Source organism: Petromyzon marinus, unplaced genomic scaffold, assembly GCF_048934315.1.
Source record: "Petromyzon marinus isolate PM22_M1 ecotype Great Lakes invasive population unplaced genomic scaffold, UKy_Petmar_22M1.pri1.0 PM_G_Scaffold_13, whole genome shotgun sequence".
In the NCBI taxonomy this organism is placed as follows: Eukaryota; Metazoa; Chordata; class Hyperoartia; order Petromyzontiformes; family Petromyzontidae; genus Petromyzon; species Petromyzon marinus.
The window spans coordinates 4287392-4303127 of NW_027422684.1; the positions used below are offsets into that span (position 1 = coordinate 4287392).

The following is a 15736-nucleotide window of genomic DNA, read 5'->3' on the forward strand; positions in this document are numbered from 1 at the left end:
CACGTGGCTGGGCTAAGACATTTAAATACTGACACGTGACACACCAGCTAGGCACTTTGAACACAGCACGTGGCTGGGCTAAGCCATTTAAATACTGACACGTGACACCCCCACCCCCACACGCACAGCAGCGGTGGTGGTGACGGTGGTGGTGGTGGAATCTGCTCCTCCGCTTCTCAGCTGACAAAAATTTTTTTTATCTGCCGGTGTAGCGATGGAGAATGTAAAATCTCCGCTGCAAGTGAGTAGATAACCCCCCCTCTCTCTCATTCAGCGCTCCAACATCTCTCCCCATCTCTCTCTCTCTCCCCCTACCCCGACTCTCTCCCCCATCCACCTCCCGTACCGCGCGTCCTTCATTCCCGCAGTTTTGACTTCAGCAGCCAAGTGCGTCTCTGTGTTGTCTCTCTCTCTGTGTCTCTGTGTTGTTGCTGTGTCTCTCTCTATCTGTGTCTCTGTGTTGTTGCTGTGTCTCTCTCTATCTGTGTCTCTGTGGTGTGCCTCTCTCTGTGTCTCTGTGTTGTTGCTGTGTCTCTATATCTGTCTCTCTCTCTGTGTCTCTGTGTTGTTGCTGTGTGTCTCTATCTGTGTCTCTCTCTCTGTGTTGTTGCTGTGTGTCTCTCTCTCTATCTGTGTCTCTCTCTGTGTCTCTGTGTTGTTGCTGTGTGTCTCTCTCTATCTGTGTCTCTGTGTTATTGCTGTGTCTCTCTCTATCTGTGTCTCTGTGGTGTGCCTCTCTCTGTGTCTCTGTGTTGTTGCTGTCTCTCACTCAAAACTGCTCTAGAGGAGTTGTACAACCCTAGCTGCCACTGCTATTCAGTGGCCTAAATTATGGCCCTAGATTTTGGTGTTATAATTTATTTATGGAGTTTATTGTTAAAAATTCGGTCACAGTCCCTATGATCACTGTTACATTGCATTTATGGCTTTTATTTTGGTGATTTCAAAAAGTTTTTTTTGTTTTGGCCATGTTTTTGTTTATTGTAGTACGGAGTTAGACTGATAGCCTTAATCTTAGTTGTCTTGTGGTTGTTGTTGTTGTTTGACCTGCATCCCACTGGGATTTTTGCACACAGCGTTGGTGTACGGTGCTATTTCAGGAATATTTTGATATTTTTTTCCTGTATTTTCTGTTTGCACAGTCACAAAATCACTTTAAGATGTTTTCCTGTTCATGTTTTTTGTTTGTTGCGGTTGCACCCGATTCAAGAGCCGAATGTCTCACAGGGCTATACCAAATAAATGAACTATGAACTATGAACTCTCTCTGTGTCTCTGTGTTGTTGCTGTGTTTCTCTCTCTCTGTGTTTCTCTCTGTGTTGTTGCTGTGTCTCTCTCTCTCTCTCTTTGTGTCTGTCTCTGTGTTCTCTCTCTGTGTCTCTGTGTTGTCTCTCTCTCTCTCTGTGTCTGTCTGTGTGTCTATGTTGTGTGTCTCTGTGTGTCTCTGTGTTAGCAGTGGTGTAGGCAATTCCAACAAGACCTACATCTCTGCTTTATTGACCTGGTCAAGGCCTATGATACCATCAGTAATCCTGGGCTCTGGGTTGTTCTTCGTGCTTTTGGAGTACCTGACCCTCTGCTCACGATCATTAAGGACCTTCATGATGGTGAGCGGACCCGGGTAAAACTACGTGGCTGGGAGTCAGAGCCATTCCCTGTACACCTTGGGGTGCGACAGGGATGTCCTCTGGCTCCCACATGATTTAACATCTATTTTGACCACGTAGTTCGTGAAACCTTCAGTAGCTGTACCAGAGGAATTTCCATCTGGTACAGATACAATCGGAGGCTGATCGATGCCCGGGTGCAGTCAAGGGATGGCTCCCTATTGGTCAACCACGTTATGTATGCCGACGACCTGGTAATTGGGGTTCACTCAGAGGAGGCGTTGGAGGTGCTGCTGCTGAAACTGGAGTGTGCCACTAAGAGGTGGGGCCTTACCATCAGCCCCACCAAAACTAAGCACCTGCCTGGGTATTTTGTACCATCGGGCACTCCACCCCCGAAACTCACAATCGGTGATGGGACAGTTGTGGAGAGAGTGGAGAGTTTCCCATACCTGGGCAGTGTGCTCATGGCCGGCTCCAGTTTAACAGCAGAGGTCTCACTCCGAATCAGTCGAGCGGCATTATCTTTTCATCGGTTGCATAACGCTGTGTGGAAGCTACATGGTCTGTCGCTCCGCATCTCTACGCTTGCGAAACATGGACCCCCCTAATGGAATATCTTCGCCGGTTAAAAACATTTAGGCTGGCCTGCCTACGATCAATCCTGGGTTTAACCAGGCTGGATTGTGTGAGCAGCTCACAAATCCTCGAAAGATCTGGACAAAGTCCCATCGGTGAGTTCCTCCAGGCAGGTAAGGCTGCGTTAGCTGGGTCATGTAGCCCGCATGCCCAGCCACCGCATGTCTAAACAGCTTTTGTTCGGACGGATTGAGGGGGCTAAACGGGCGCGGCACGGGCTGGAGAAGAGATGGAGTGATGTGGTACAGAAAGACGTGGAGCTGAGTGGACTTGCCGATGACCGGTACCAGCGGTGTCAAGATCGGCCTCTGTGGAGGAGGCTCGTGAAGGACGCTACTGGGCAGTTGGAGGTAGTCGCCCTCCAACAACAACGGAGGGCGGAGGAACGACGCTCACAACAACGAGCGGAGCGCCAGGTGGCTAAAGCACAGCAGGTTGGCACAGTAGGAGGCACAGGTGGTGCATCAGCCAGTCATCTCAGTCAGTCAACCCGTGGCACCTGCTGGGTCTGCCCCGTGACCCCCTGCCAGCGGGCGTTCGACACTTCACGTGGCCTCAGGGTGCACATGGCCTGGCACAAGCGTCGTGGTGATGTCACCGCCACTTAGTGGCGAACGGCGGTTGTTGTTGTTGTCTCTGTGTTATCTCTCTGTGTCTGTGGCGAGGGGTGATGCAGCGGGCCGTGAGCGGTGTGCTCCCTCTCCACGCCCCCGCGCTACGTCCTGATGACACCCAAACGGGCAGAATCATTCTTCGTTACATTTTCGGAAAAGGCAAACAGCGATGCTGCTGCTGCTGATGATGATGATGCTTGTTACTGCATGATGATGGGTGATGATGCTGCTGCTGATGATGATGCTGCTTGTTACTGCATGATGATGGGTGATGATGATGCTGCTGCTGCTGATGATGATGCTGCTTGTTACTGCATGATGATGGGTGATGATGGATGCTGCTGCTGATGATGATGATGCTGCTTGTTACTGCATGATGATGGGTGATGATGGTGCTGCTGCTGCTGCTGATGATGATGCTGCTTGTTGCTGCGTGATGATGGGTGATGATGCTGCTGATGATGATGATGCTTGTTACTGAATGATGATGGGTGATGATGGATGATGATGATGATGCTTGTTACTGAATGATGATGGGTGATGATGGATGCTGCTGATGATGATGATGCTGCTTGTTACTGCATGATGATGATGGATGCTGCTGCTGATGATGATGCTTGTTACTGCATGATGATGGGTGATGATGGATGCTGCTGCTGATGATGATGCTGCTTGTTACTGCATGATGATGATGAATAGGGGAGTGTATTGCCTAGAGCTCCTGCGTTATCTCCCGCAGCTGCAGCAGCAGCTGGAGCTGCAGCAGCAGCAGCTGGAATTCCAGCAGCAGCGGCTGGAGCTGCAGCAGCAGCAGCAGCAGCTGAGGCGTCAGCAGGAGGAGCTGCTTTTCCAGCAGCTGGACGCGAGCCTGGAGCTGCACCTGGTGACGAGGCTTCAGCACCACGAGTGGCTGGAGCAGGCGGAGCTCCGGCAACAGCAGCAGGAGCAGCAGCAGCATCTGGAGCTGCGGCACCAGCAGGCGCTGGAGCAGCAGCAGCAGCAGGAGCTGGAGCTGCAGCAGCAGCTGCAGCAGCAGCCGCTGGAACTTCGGCAGCAGCAGCAGCAGCCGCTGGAGCTGCGGCACCAGCAGCAGCTGGCGCAGCAGCTGGAGCTGGAGCTGCAGCAGCAGCTGGAGCTGCTGTAGCAGCAGCATCAGCTGGAGCAGCAGCAGCAGCAGCAGCGGCTTGAGTTTGAGGAGCAGCAGCTGGACCCACACCTGGAGCTGCACCTGGTGCTGAGGCACCGGCAGCATCAGCAGCCGCAGCAGCTGGAGCTCCGGGAGCAGCAGCGGCTGGAGCAGCTGGATCTTCGGGAGCAGCAGCGGCAGCAGCAGCTGGAGCATCCGGAGTGGCAGCAAGCTGCAGCGGATGGAGCTTGACCTGGAGCATGCGGAGCGGCAAGCTGCCGCCGCCGCCGCTGCTCCTCGGTGAGCATCCAAACGACGTCAATCAGCCGACGCTGACACCGAGAGTGGTGGTGCTGGGGGTAGCGGTGGTGGTGGTGGTGGTGTCAAGAAGCCGCTGTTTGCTTCTCTTGGACAGCCGCTCAGCGTGCAGCAGCACGATCACAGCCAGATGCTGAGTGAGCTCTTGAGTCGAAAGTGATTGGGGGGGGGGGCAATAAGCCAATTGCTTGACCGCATTAATTTTTTTATTTTTCCATCCCCATAGGAGATACTCTGCGGCGACACAAGCGCCGGTGCTTTTGCCGAGATTGTTGACAAAGCACGCTGGCCTTGAACCAGTTGATGCGTGCTGCTGTATGCCTCTTCGTGCTTACCTGCAGCGTGGAAAATAAAGACGATTTCTTGTCTTCTGTCCGGGCCACTTTATCACAGTTCGTTACACAACACTCACCTGCTAGGCCCGTCGCTCGTTCGCTCCCTCACTCGCCTCGTCCTTATCCTATTACTACACTCCTTCACGATCCTATTACTACCCTCCTTCACGATCCTATTACTAAACTCCTTCCCGATCCTATTACTACACTCCTTCACGATCCTATTCACTACTCTCCTTCCCGATTCTATTACTACTCTCCTTCACGATCCTATTACTACACTCCTTCCCAATCCTATTACTACCCTCCGTCACGATCCTATTCACTACTCTCCTTCCCGATCCTATTACTACTCTCCTTCCCGATCCTATTCACTACTCTCCTTCACGATCCTATTCACTACTCTCCTTCCCGATCCTATTCACTGCTCTCCTTCCCTACTCTCCCCGTTTCACCCCTCCCGGCTGCCGTGTCTCGCCGTGTCTCAGCAGCCCCCGGGGGGTCAAGCGTGCCGACGTACAGACCGCGCTTAACCCCCTAGCGGCCCTACCCTAGGCAGCTACGCAGGGCCACACAGGGCTACTCTCAGCCTGGCGAGCTTGGCCGGTCCGGCTTCTCTCGTCCTCTGTCTTCATCGACTCGACCCCTCCGGCTCGTCTTGCCTCCCTCTCTCTCGTGTGTCCCTCGCGACCCCTCCCAGGTCTCCCCGTCGATCCTCTCGTTTTGTTTATTTCCGTGTTTTTTTGCGTGCACCGGGATCATCCGTCCCGAGAGACAAAGTGCACGGCGGCTTGCGGCTCTTGGTTTTGATTGACGTGCCATTAAATGACCCCCATTGGGCGAGGCAGTCACGCCCCAAAACCCGTTGGTTGGCTTCCGCTACATTTGCTGTCCTTGGCCTGCAAGCAGACAGGCCGGAAATTAATACATCTGTAACTTTAGACGGTGGTGCACGTGGGGGCGTATTGTCAGAACTCCACAATTGTGCTGTAAATTTAAGTCGTTAATACCAGCTAACATCGTCAATACCAGCTAACATCGTCAATACCAGCTAACATCGTCAACACCAGCTAACATCATCAACACCAGCTAACATCGTCAATACCAGCTAACATCGTCAACACCAGCTAACATCGTCAATACCAGCTAACATCGTCAACACCAGCTAACATCGTCAACACCAGCTAACATCGTCAATACCAGCTAACATCGTCAACACCAGCTAACATCATCAATACCAGCTAACATCATCAATACCAGCTAACATCATCAATACCAGCTAACATCGTCAATACCAGCTAACATCGTCAATACCAGCTAACATCGTCAACACCAGCTAACATCATCAACACCAGCTAACATCGTCAATACCAGCTAACATCGTCAACACCAGCTAACATCGTCAATACCAGCTAACATCGTCAACACCAGCTAACATCGTCAACACCAGCTAACATCATCAATACCAGCTAACATCATCAATACCAGCTAACATCATCAATACCAGCTAACATCGTCAATACCAGCTAACATCGTCAACACCAGCTAACATCGTCAACACCAGCTAACATCATCAATACCAGCTAACATCGTCAATACCAGCTAACATCGTCAACACCAGCTAACATCATCAATACCAGCTAACATCATCAATACCAGCTAACATCGTCAATACCAGCTAACATCGTCAACACCAGCTAACATCGTCAATACCAGCTAACATCGTCAACACCAGCTAACATCGTCAACACCAGCTAACATCGTCAATACCAGCTAACATCATCAATACCAGCTAACATCATCAATACCAGCTAACATCATCAATACCAGCTAACATCGTCAATACCAGCTAACATCGTCAATACCAGCTAACATCATCAATACCAGCTAACATCGTCAATACCAGCTAACATCGTCAACACCAGCTAACATCATCAATACCAGCTAACATCATCAATACCAGCTAACATCGTCAATACCAGCTAACATCATCAATACCAGCTAACATCGTCAATACCAGCTAACATCGTCAATACCAGCTAACATCATCAATACCAGCTAACATCATCAATACCAGCTAACATCAATACCAGCTAACATCATCAATACCAGCTAACATCATCACACGCCTCACCAAAGAGAAGCAGTTCCAGCCCATCGCATTAGGGGGCGAGTTAATTAAATGTTTGACCAAATATTAACGGGCAAATTTTTAAGTTGATGATTTTGTATGGCCCTGCGAATGATGATGTTATAAATATCCGAATGTCCCTTGGCAGAAAAAATGTTCCCCACCCCTGCTCTAAGACTTCCAGTGATTTCTTTTCAGCTGTCATTGCTTCAAGGAATGCAAGAGGGCAGCTTTACAGGAGGCACTTAGCACAACAAGCTGCAACCATAACCTGCTGTACCAGCTGGGTTGTGACGAGTGTTGTCGTGGTGTCGTTGTGCACGGTACGATACCAGTTCTCGCTATTAGGTACGACGATTGTCGCGATATATGAACGTTCCATCACGGGAGAGAAAACCACAGACTCGGTATTCATGTCCGTTATTAACGTTTTAATGTTCGGTTTTTCACGACTGCAACAGACGTAAAAAAAAAAAGTTACCGTCAAAATAAACGAAATGTATAAACACTTGAACACGTGGTAGAAGTAGGAAGCTTTTGCGACCAATTTTATCCATGAGGGGGTTTTTTTGGGGGGGAGTTAGATCACTTAAATGTGTGTCGTGAAACCCGCCACCACCCGACAGCCAAACAGGGAGGTTTGTCACGTGAACAAGACGTGCCAATTCGTTACGAGTGCAGCACGACACCGGCTGTGTGTTGGGGAGCCAAATCTGGCTGTCGCCTGACGATGCCGGCTGTAATCACTGGTGAAACGTCGTCCTCAAATAGTAAATGTTGTGGATTTACCCTCAAACACAGCGGTGTGCTGTACTAATAAGGAATTGTCCACGTTCTATTTACACTCAAACACAGCGGTGTGCTGTACTAGTAAGGAATTGTCCACGTTCTATTTACCCTCACACACACCGCTGTGCTGTACTAGTAAGGAATTGTCCACGTTCTATTTACACTCAAACACACCGGTGTACTGTACTAATAAGGAATTGTCCACGTTCTATTTACCCTCAAACACAGCGGTGTGCTGTACTAGTAAGGAATTGTCCACGTTCTATTTACACTCAAACACAGCGGTGTACTGTACTAGTAAGGAATTGTCCACGTTCAATTTACCCTCAAACACAGCGCTGTGCTGTACTAGTAAGGAATTGTCCACGTTCTATTTACCCTCAAACACAACGGTGTGCTGTACTAGTAAGGAATTGTCCACGTTCTATTTACCCTCACACACACCGCTGTGCTGTACTAGTAAGGAATTGTCCACGTTCTATTTACACTCAAAAACAGCGGTGTGCTGTACTAGTAAGGAATTGTCCACGTTCTATTTACCCTCAAACACAGCGGTGTGCTGTACTAGTAAGGAATTGTCCACGCTCTATTTACACTCAAACACAATGGTGTGCCGTACTAGTAAGGAATTGTCCACGTTCTATTTACACTCAAACACAGCGGTGTACTGTACTAGTAAGGAATTGTCCACGTTCTATTTACCCTCAAACACAGCGGTGTGCTGTACTAGTAAGGAATTCTCCACGTTCTATCTACCCTCAAACACAGCGGTGTGCTGTACTAGTAAGGAATTGTCCACGTTATATTTACCCTCACACACACCACTGTGCTGTACTAGTAAGGAATTGTCCACGTTCTATTTACACTCAAACACAGCGGTGTGCTGTACTAGTAAGGAATTGTCCACATTCTATTTACACTCAAACACAGCGGTGTGCTGTACTAGTACGGAATTGTCCACATTCTGTTTACCCTCAAACACAGCGGTGCGCTGTACTAGTAAGGAATTCTCCACGTTCTATTTATCCTCAAACACAGCGGTGTGCTGTACTATGAAGGAATTGTCCACGTTCTATTTACCCTCAAACACAGCGGCGTGCTGTACTAGTAAAGAATTGTCCAGGTTCTATTTACCCTCAAACACAGCGGTGTGCTGTACTAGTAAGGAATTGTCCACGTTCTATTTACACTCAAACACAGCGGTGTGCTGTACTAGTAAGGAATTGTCCACATTCTATTTACACTCAAACACAGCGGTGTGCTGTACTAGTAAGGAATTGTCCACGTTCTATTTACCCTCAAACACAGCGGTGTGCTGTACTAGTAAGGAATTGTCCACGTTCTATTTACCCTCAAACACAGCGGTGTGCTGTACTAGTAAGGAATTGTCCACGTTCTATTTACACTGAAACATACTGCTGTGCTGTACTAGTAAGGAATTGTCCACGTTCTATTTACCCTCAAACACAGCGGTGTGCTGTACTAGTACCGCGTGTGAGACGTCATCATCACCTGGTCTAACACCGCGTGTGAGACGTCATCATCACCTGGTCTAACACCGCAAGTGTGAGACGTCATCATCATCATCTGGTCTAACACCGCGTGTGAGACGTCATCATCATCACCTGGTCTAACACCGCGTGTGAGACGAGGCTCTAAGGGAAGCTGTCTCGGGTGTGGACTTATCAATTCCACCGCCAATGCATTATCAGAGCTGCGTGTTTTGTGTTTGCATTCCGACCGCAGGTATTGTGCTCAATGCACAAACAATGACTCCTTGTATACGAAAAAAATGGTGTCAGTTTTGTTGCCAGATGAAAGGGTTAAAAAAAAATAATTATCATATTGTGTTACAGGCAAACGAGGTTCCAATGGTGGAACAAAACGTTAATTTAGTGTAGTGTATAGTGTAGTGTATAGTGTAATGTAGTGTGTAGTGTAGTGTGTAGTATATAGTGTAGTGTAGTGTATAGTAGTGTATAGTGTAGTGTATAGTGTATAGTAGTGTATAGTGTATAGTGTAGTGTATAGTAGTGTAGTGTATAGTAGTGTAGTGTATAGTGTAGTGTATAGTAGTGTAGCGTATAGTAGTGTATAGTAGTGTATAGTGTAGTGTATAGTGTAGTGTATAGTAGTGTAGTGTATAGTAGTGTATAGTGTAGTGTATAGTGTAGTGTATAGTAGTGTATAGTAGTGTAGTGTATAGTGTAGTGTATAGTAATGTATAGTAGTGTATAGTGTAGTGTATAGTGTAGTATATAGTGTAGTGTATAGTAGTGTAGTGTATAGTGTAGTGTATAGTGTAGTGTATAGTAGTGTATAGTAGTGTAGTGTATAGTAGTGTAGTGTATAGTGTAGTGTATAGTGTAGTGTATAGTAGTGTATAGTGTAGTGTATAGTAATGTATAGTGTAGTGTATAGTGTAGTGTATAGTGTAGTGTATATAGTAGTGTATAGTAGTGTAGTGTATAGTATAGTAGTGTATAGTGTAGTATATCTAGTAGTGTATAGTGTAGTGTATAGTATAGTAGTGTATAGTGTAGTGTATAACGCAGCACGCGTGAGACCCACCCAGCTCCTCCCACATGGCACGCTGGCACGCCAGGAAGCCGTCACGGATGGCGTGGCAAACTCCCGCGGGGTCGGTGGCGCCCCACAGCCCGGGCTGGGCACGGATCGAGGGCCAGAGGCAGCGGCGGGCGAATCGAGCGGCCTGGGGGCCGCCGTGGCCGTCGAACACGGCCAGGAAGATGGCGTCCCCGTCGCCCTCGGTGGAGACCTGCGGGCACGGGGCGGCGAGGGGAACGTCACGTGACGCGAGCGGTGCATTGTGGGTCGGTCCTAGGCCTCGACCGGCGACCCGGCGGACAAAGATCCCCCGTGCAGCCTTGGCGGACCGTAGAGGCGAGTGCCGTTAGCGAGCGGCGCCAGCGATGGCCGCGAGGGCACACGAGGGGGTGGGTGGCCGGCACCACGCCCGGCCGCCTTTGTCTCCCCGGTGGCGATGTTCACGCACCGCACCGGGTACTCGTTTGAGGCCGAATCGACCTAGGGGGAGGCCCAGGACCGGTTCAGATAATCGCCACTGGGTGTTGGCCGTGAGCGGGAATCGAACTCGGGGTCGCCAGGTTCATAGTGCAGCGCGCTAACCGCTACACTATCGCTCCCCACACACACAGAGACACACACAGAGACACACACAGAGACACAGAGACACACACACACAGACACACACAGAGACACACAGAGACACACACACAGAGACACACAGACACACACACAGAGACACACACAGACACACACAGAGACACACACACAGAGACACACAGACACACACACAGACACACACACACACAGAGACACACACACAGAGACACAGAGACACACACAGACACACACAGAGACACACACAGACACACAGATACACACACAGAGACATACAGAGACACACACAGACACACACAGAGACACACAGAGACACACACACAGAGACACACACACACAGAGACACACACACAGACACACAGACACACACACACAGACACACACAGAGACACACACACAGACACACACACAGAGACACACACAGACACACACAGAGACACACACACACAGAGACTCCGCCCACCTCTGTGATGTCCTCCATGTAGCGCCGCCCCCCACGGTTGGAATCGGCGCTCACGATCAGCTTCAATGGGCTCGACATGGTGCAACCTTAACACACACACAGACAGACACATACAGACACACAGATACACACACACACATACACACACACAGACACACACACAGAGACACACACAGACACACACACACACAGACACACAAACAGACACACACACACACAGACACACACACAGATACACAAACACAGATACACACAGACACACAGACACACACACACAACAACCTGTGTCTCTGTGTGTGTGTGTCTGTGTGTGTCTTTGGTGCAACCTTACCCCACACATACACACACAATAACCTGTGTGTGTCTGTGTGTGTGTCTCTGTGTGTCTCTGTGTGTGTCTCTTGTGCAACCTCACCCCACACACACAACCTGTGTGTGTGTGTCTCTGTGTGTGTCTGTGTGTGTGTCTCTTGTGCAACCTCACCCCACACACACACACAACCTGTGTGTCTGTGTGTCTGTGTGTGTCTGTGTGTGTGTCTCTTGTGCAACCTCACCCCACACACACAGACACACAACCTGTGTGTTTGTGTATGTCTGTGTGTGTAGTCGTGCTCTCAGTGCGGGCTACTCACAACACTGATGACAAATGTCGCCGTGACTACCACGTTTTTGCCGTCGTAAAATGACAGATTAATAATAAACAAAAATTAGGTTAATAATGAAAAATGACAGATTAATAATACACACAAATTAGGTTAATAATGAAAAATGACATATTAATGACAGGCTCATAATCAACAATGACAGATTAATAATGAAAACCACAGACTAATCATGGAAAATGACAGATTCATAATAAACAGAAAATCCTTAAAGCCCTAAGCGTGTTGTGGTGGCAGCAGCAGCAGCAGCAGTGACGAGGCACACCACGTGACGTTGCTGGGGCAAGCCAGGGCAAGCCAGGGCAACACACGCCTCACACCACACACACAGCCTCACACTACACACACAGCCTCACAGTACACACACAGCCTCACACTACACACACACAGCCTCTCATTTACACACCGACCCCCCTGGTTCCATCTGTGGGGGGCTAGTGCCCCCCTCCACACTCCCCATTAGGTGGGGGGGACTGATCTCCCCCTCCCCACTCCCCATTAGGTGGGGGGGGACTGATCTTCCCCTCCCCCCTCCCCCGCGAGCGGGTGGGGTGTGACGTCAGCACCCCTCCACCCCCCCCACTCGCCGCTGGCGGCTGCTCAGAGTTAATTATTTATTTATACTAAGCCGTTGTGTCAACAGCCAACGGGGGCTGGACGGCCCTCCCCCACCCACGTGACCCCCCCACCCACGCGCGTGGGTGCGGGCAGCCGTAGTAGGGTAGTTTAATATGCACGCGCTGGGTAAGCAATTAATTAATTAATCTCTGCGCGCGCTCGGTAAGCAATTAATTAATTAATCTCTGCACGCGCTCGGTAAGCACTTAATTAATTAATCTCTGCGCGCTCGCTTGCGGTGAAAGTCAAACGTCCCTCTGTTTAATTATTTATTTACGGGTGCCTATGCTGATTAAAGCCACCCACACACACGCACAGCGTGGTACGCCAATCGCTGTCCCACCGCTCTTCACAAAGATCCCCCATATAGCCTTAACAGACTGTAGGGGCAAGTGCTGTTAGCGAGCAGCACCTATGAAGGCCGTAACCGCTCTTCACACACACACGCACGCACACACGCGTCACAAAGTCAGTCTGCGCTAAAATTTATTTCCCGTGTATGTCTCCCTCCAGCCAGCAGCAGCCCTTCCTCCTCTCTCACCTACCCGTCTCAGAGTGCGTCCACTGCCTGAGCCCGAGCCGACCGAACTGACCTCCTTTGTCCGTGTCTGCCGCTCACCTCTGCGGCCGCTGCCGCCGCTGCCCGACGGGGCCGAGGGAGATGTTTCTCTCTCTCTCTCTCGCCTTGGGGGACTTTGTGTCGTCGATCGCTCTCAGCTCCACCCTGCAGGCGTCCCGAGCGCGGACCCTGAGGACGGCTAGCTCCTCTCTCTCTCCGCTGCCGCCGCTCCAGAAGGACTCTGCCACAAATTCTCCCTCCTGCACCACACTTATATATGTAGCAAGCCCCTTAACCCCGCCCCCCAACCCCCCCGGGTCATGTGACGTCATCCCACGCATCCAATCGAATCCTCTTTGCGGCCGTTAGGAGCGCTCTAGCCGTTGGGGATGGGGGGAGGGGGGAGTCACGTCATCCCCCTGTTGTATATATAGGTGTTATGAAAATTGATGAAAATAATGAGAATTAAATGAAATTTGCATAATTTATCCGAAATTATGTTAATTGTGTAATTATGCGCATAAATTATGCTGATTCGAGAGATAATCGTATTAATTTATGCGAGTGGGCATGGTTATGATAATTCAGGTCATTATGGATTATAAGGTCGAGCCTCGGTGACGAGGATTGTGTTATGATTTGGAATAACGCAATTAATCGTATGCAGTGACGCAGGCGTTGTGAGCGTGAATGAGAGAGAGTCGATTCCACTCTGCTCTTTAATTCCGTATTATCGATAAGGATACGATTACTCTCGATTGAACATTATGAATTATGTGTTATGGATTATGTGTGGTGATAGTGTGCTTATGATAGGTCCCCAGGATTCAGATCTCATACGCAGAACAATATTATGCAGAATTTCAGGAAGAATCACACACAAACCTGCTTTGATCAATTTTATTTTCTAGCTAACTTTAATTTTTGGATAATATGAAAACTCAATCTCGGGATGTTGGAATTTCAACACAGCGTTAACATGATACCATCACGATTGCGTTGTTTCACCTCGATAGCGGCACCTGTGGTTAATTCCCGACGCGTAACGCAATCGATCGGTTGTTGAGAGAGAGATTAAAAACAAGCGAACTATTCTATCAAAACCTTGACCTTATAATATGCAAACTCGTATTCTTGAATGATTACACAACACGGCACTCGGTCTTTGATTCGTATCCAATCCTTAACACATTCTGATATGCGAAATTATTATGCTTGAAATCGTCAGCACAGTACCACGGCGATGTTCGTTCATTGATTCATCAACGATTATGCAATTAAAGCGTTCTACTGAAATAATTATGATTGCCTCATCAACGTAACTCAATGGGTGGGGATGTTTTTCGTTATCAGCTAATAGTTGACGCAGTTATCATGAGTCTTGTATGTTTAATGGGAGTGTTGTTGATTTCTTGCGTTGAGCAAACGCCTAGGTTGATTTCCTTGCCAAAAAAAATGTTTGTTCGTTGTGTAGCGGTGGGGGAGTGAGAAGGGAGTGTGGGGGAGGGGCATACGAACGACTGCCAGTTTCTGTCCACCGCTGGCTGGATGAGTCAGCACGACGCTCGCCGTCGTCGCGCCGACGACGGTGACGCGAAGTTGCGTGCTGTAGCACGCTGGTGGCACGCTGTTGGCACGTGCTGGTGCTGATGCTGATGGCACGCTGGTGGCGCGCTGTTGGCACGCGCTGGTGCTGATGCTGGTGCTGATGGCACGCTGGTGGCGCGCGCTCCCTCTCCTTGAAGATGCGCGAACGCGCCCGTGCTGATTCGCTGACAGCAGTTTCCTCCACTGCTGGATGAGCTACGCCGGCGCGCGCTCTTTCCGCTGCTGTAGTATCTGACGCTGCGCTCGCCGGCGACAGGTCAATTTTTTCTTCTGCTGAGTGAGCCGATTCGCACGCGCTCTCTTTGTTGAGGTTGTTGGCGGCTCTCTGACAGCAGGTTTCCTCCACTGCTGTATGACTCAAGTCGCACGCGCTTGGTCACTGGTTAGCTGAAGTTGTTGGCGGCTGCCCAAGCTTTTCCGCTGCTGGTTGAGCCACGTTGCACGTGCTTTCTTTTTGGAGATGCTCGAGCGCTCTCAGCGCTGATTCGCTGATAGCAGTTTCTCTCCACTGCTGTATGACTCACTTTCGTTGATACATGGCGACTCATGCGATCCTCGCTACTCAGCGAGGCTCGGAGCCAGCCGCTCCATGCGACTGCTCGTCCTGTGGACGTCTTGACTCGCTGATCTGTCTTCACTCTTGACTGTTGACTTCTCTGACTTTTGAAAATGCGGCTGACCGTTATATTCAAAGAAAATTCTCTCTGCGCAGTGGAAAAGGGGGGGGGGGGGGGGGTGGGGTTTGTGTGTGTGAGTTCGTGTGTGTGTACAGATGGCTCTCGCGCTCTTCGGGAGAGACAAAGGTGGTCGGGGTTGCTTGGGATATTGTTTAAACTCTTTCGTAAGTTTGCCCGTTCGCCTCATTCCTTCTCGAAAACCTTTGATGTGACTGTATTTTGTCTCCAAGCTTTGTTTTAAGAGTAAAAGTATTAAAGGTGAAAATCATTTGATAGCGAATTAATTATTGGATAATAATTCACTGATGTATCTGGTGGCCTGGTCTTAATTGGAGTGAGCACGAGGACCGCTAACTTTAGCTTATTCTTGTTATTGCATTTTAAATTTTAACTGTTGTTTAAAAAAAAATGGTTTAACCCGT

The 15736-nt window shown here is 49.5% G+C and overlaps 1 protein-coding gene across 1 annotated transcript; it reads right to left on the reverse strand.

Moving 5' to 3' along the window:
* Positions 1-5518: 5518 nt before the first annotated feature.
* LOC142909672 (protein phosphatase 1D-like) lies at positions 5519-13284 on the reverse strand. The gene is made up of 4 exons (XM_076059793.1): positions 13090-13284; positions 11188-11273; positions 10131-10338; positions 5519-5538 (listed from the first exon to the last, which is right to left on the reverse strand). Exons 2-4 carry the CDS (start codon positions 11263-11265, stop codon positions 5519-5521), a joined length of 306 nt encoding a protein of 101 aa, XP_075915908.1. The 5' UTR covers positions 11266-11273; positions 13090-13284.
* Between the last annotated feature and the right edge of the window lie 2452 nt (positions 13285-15736).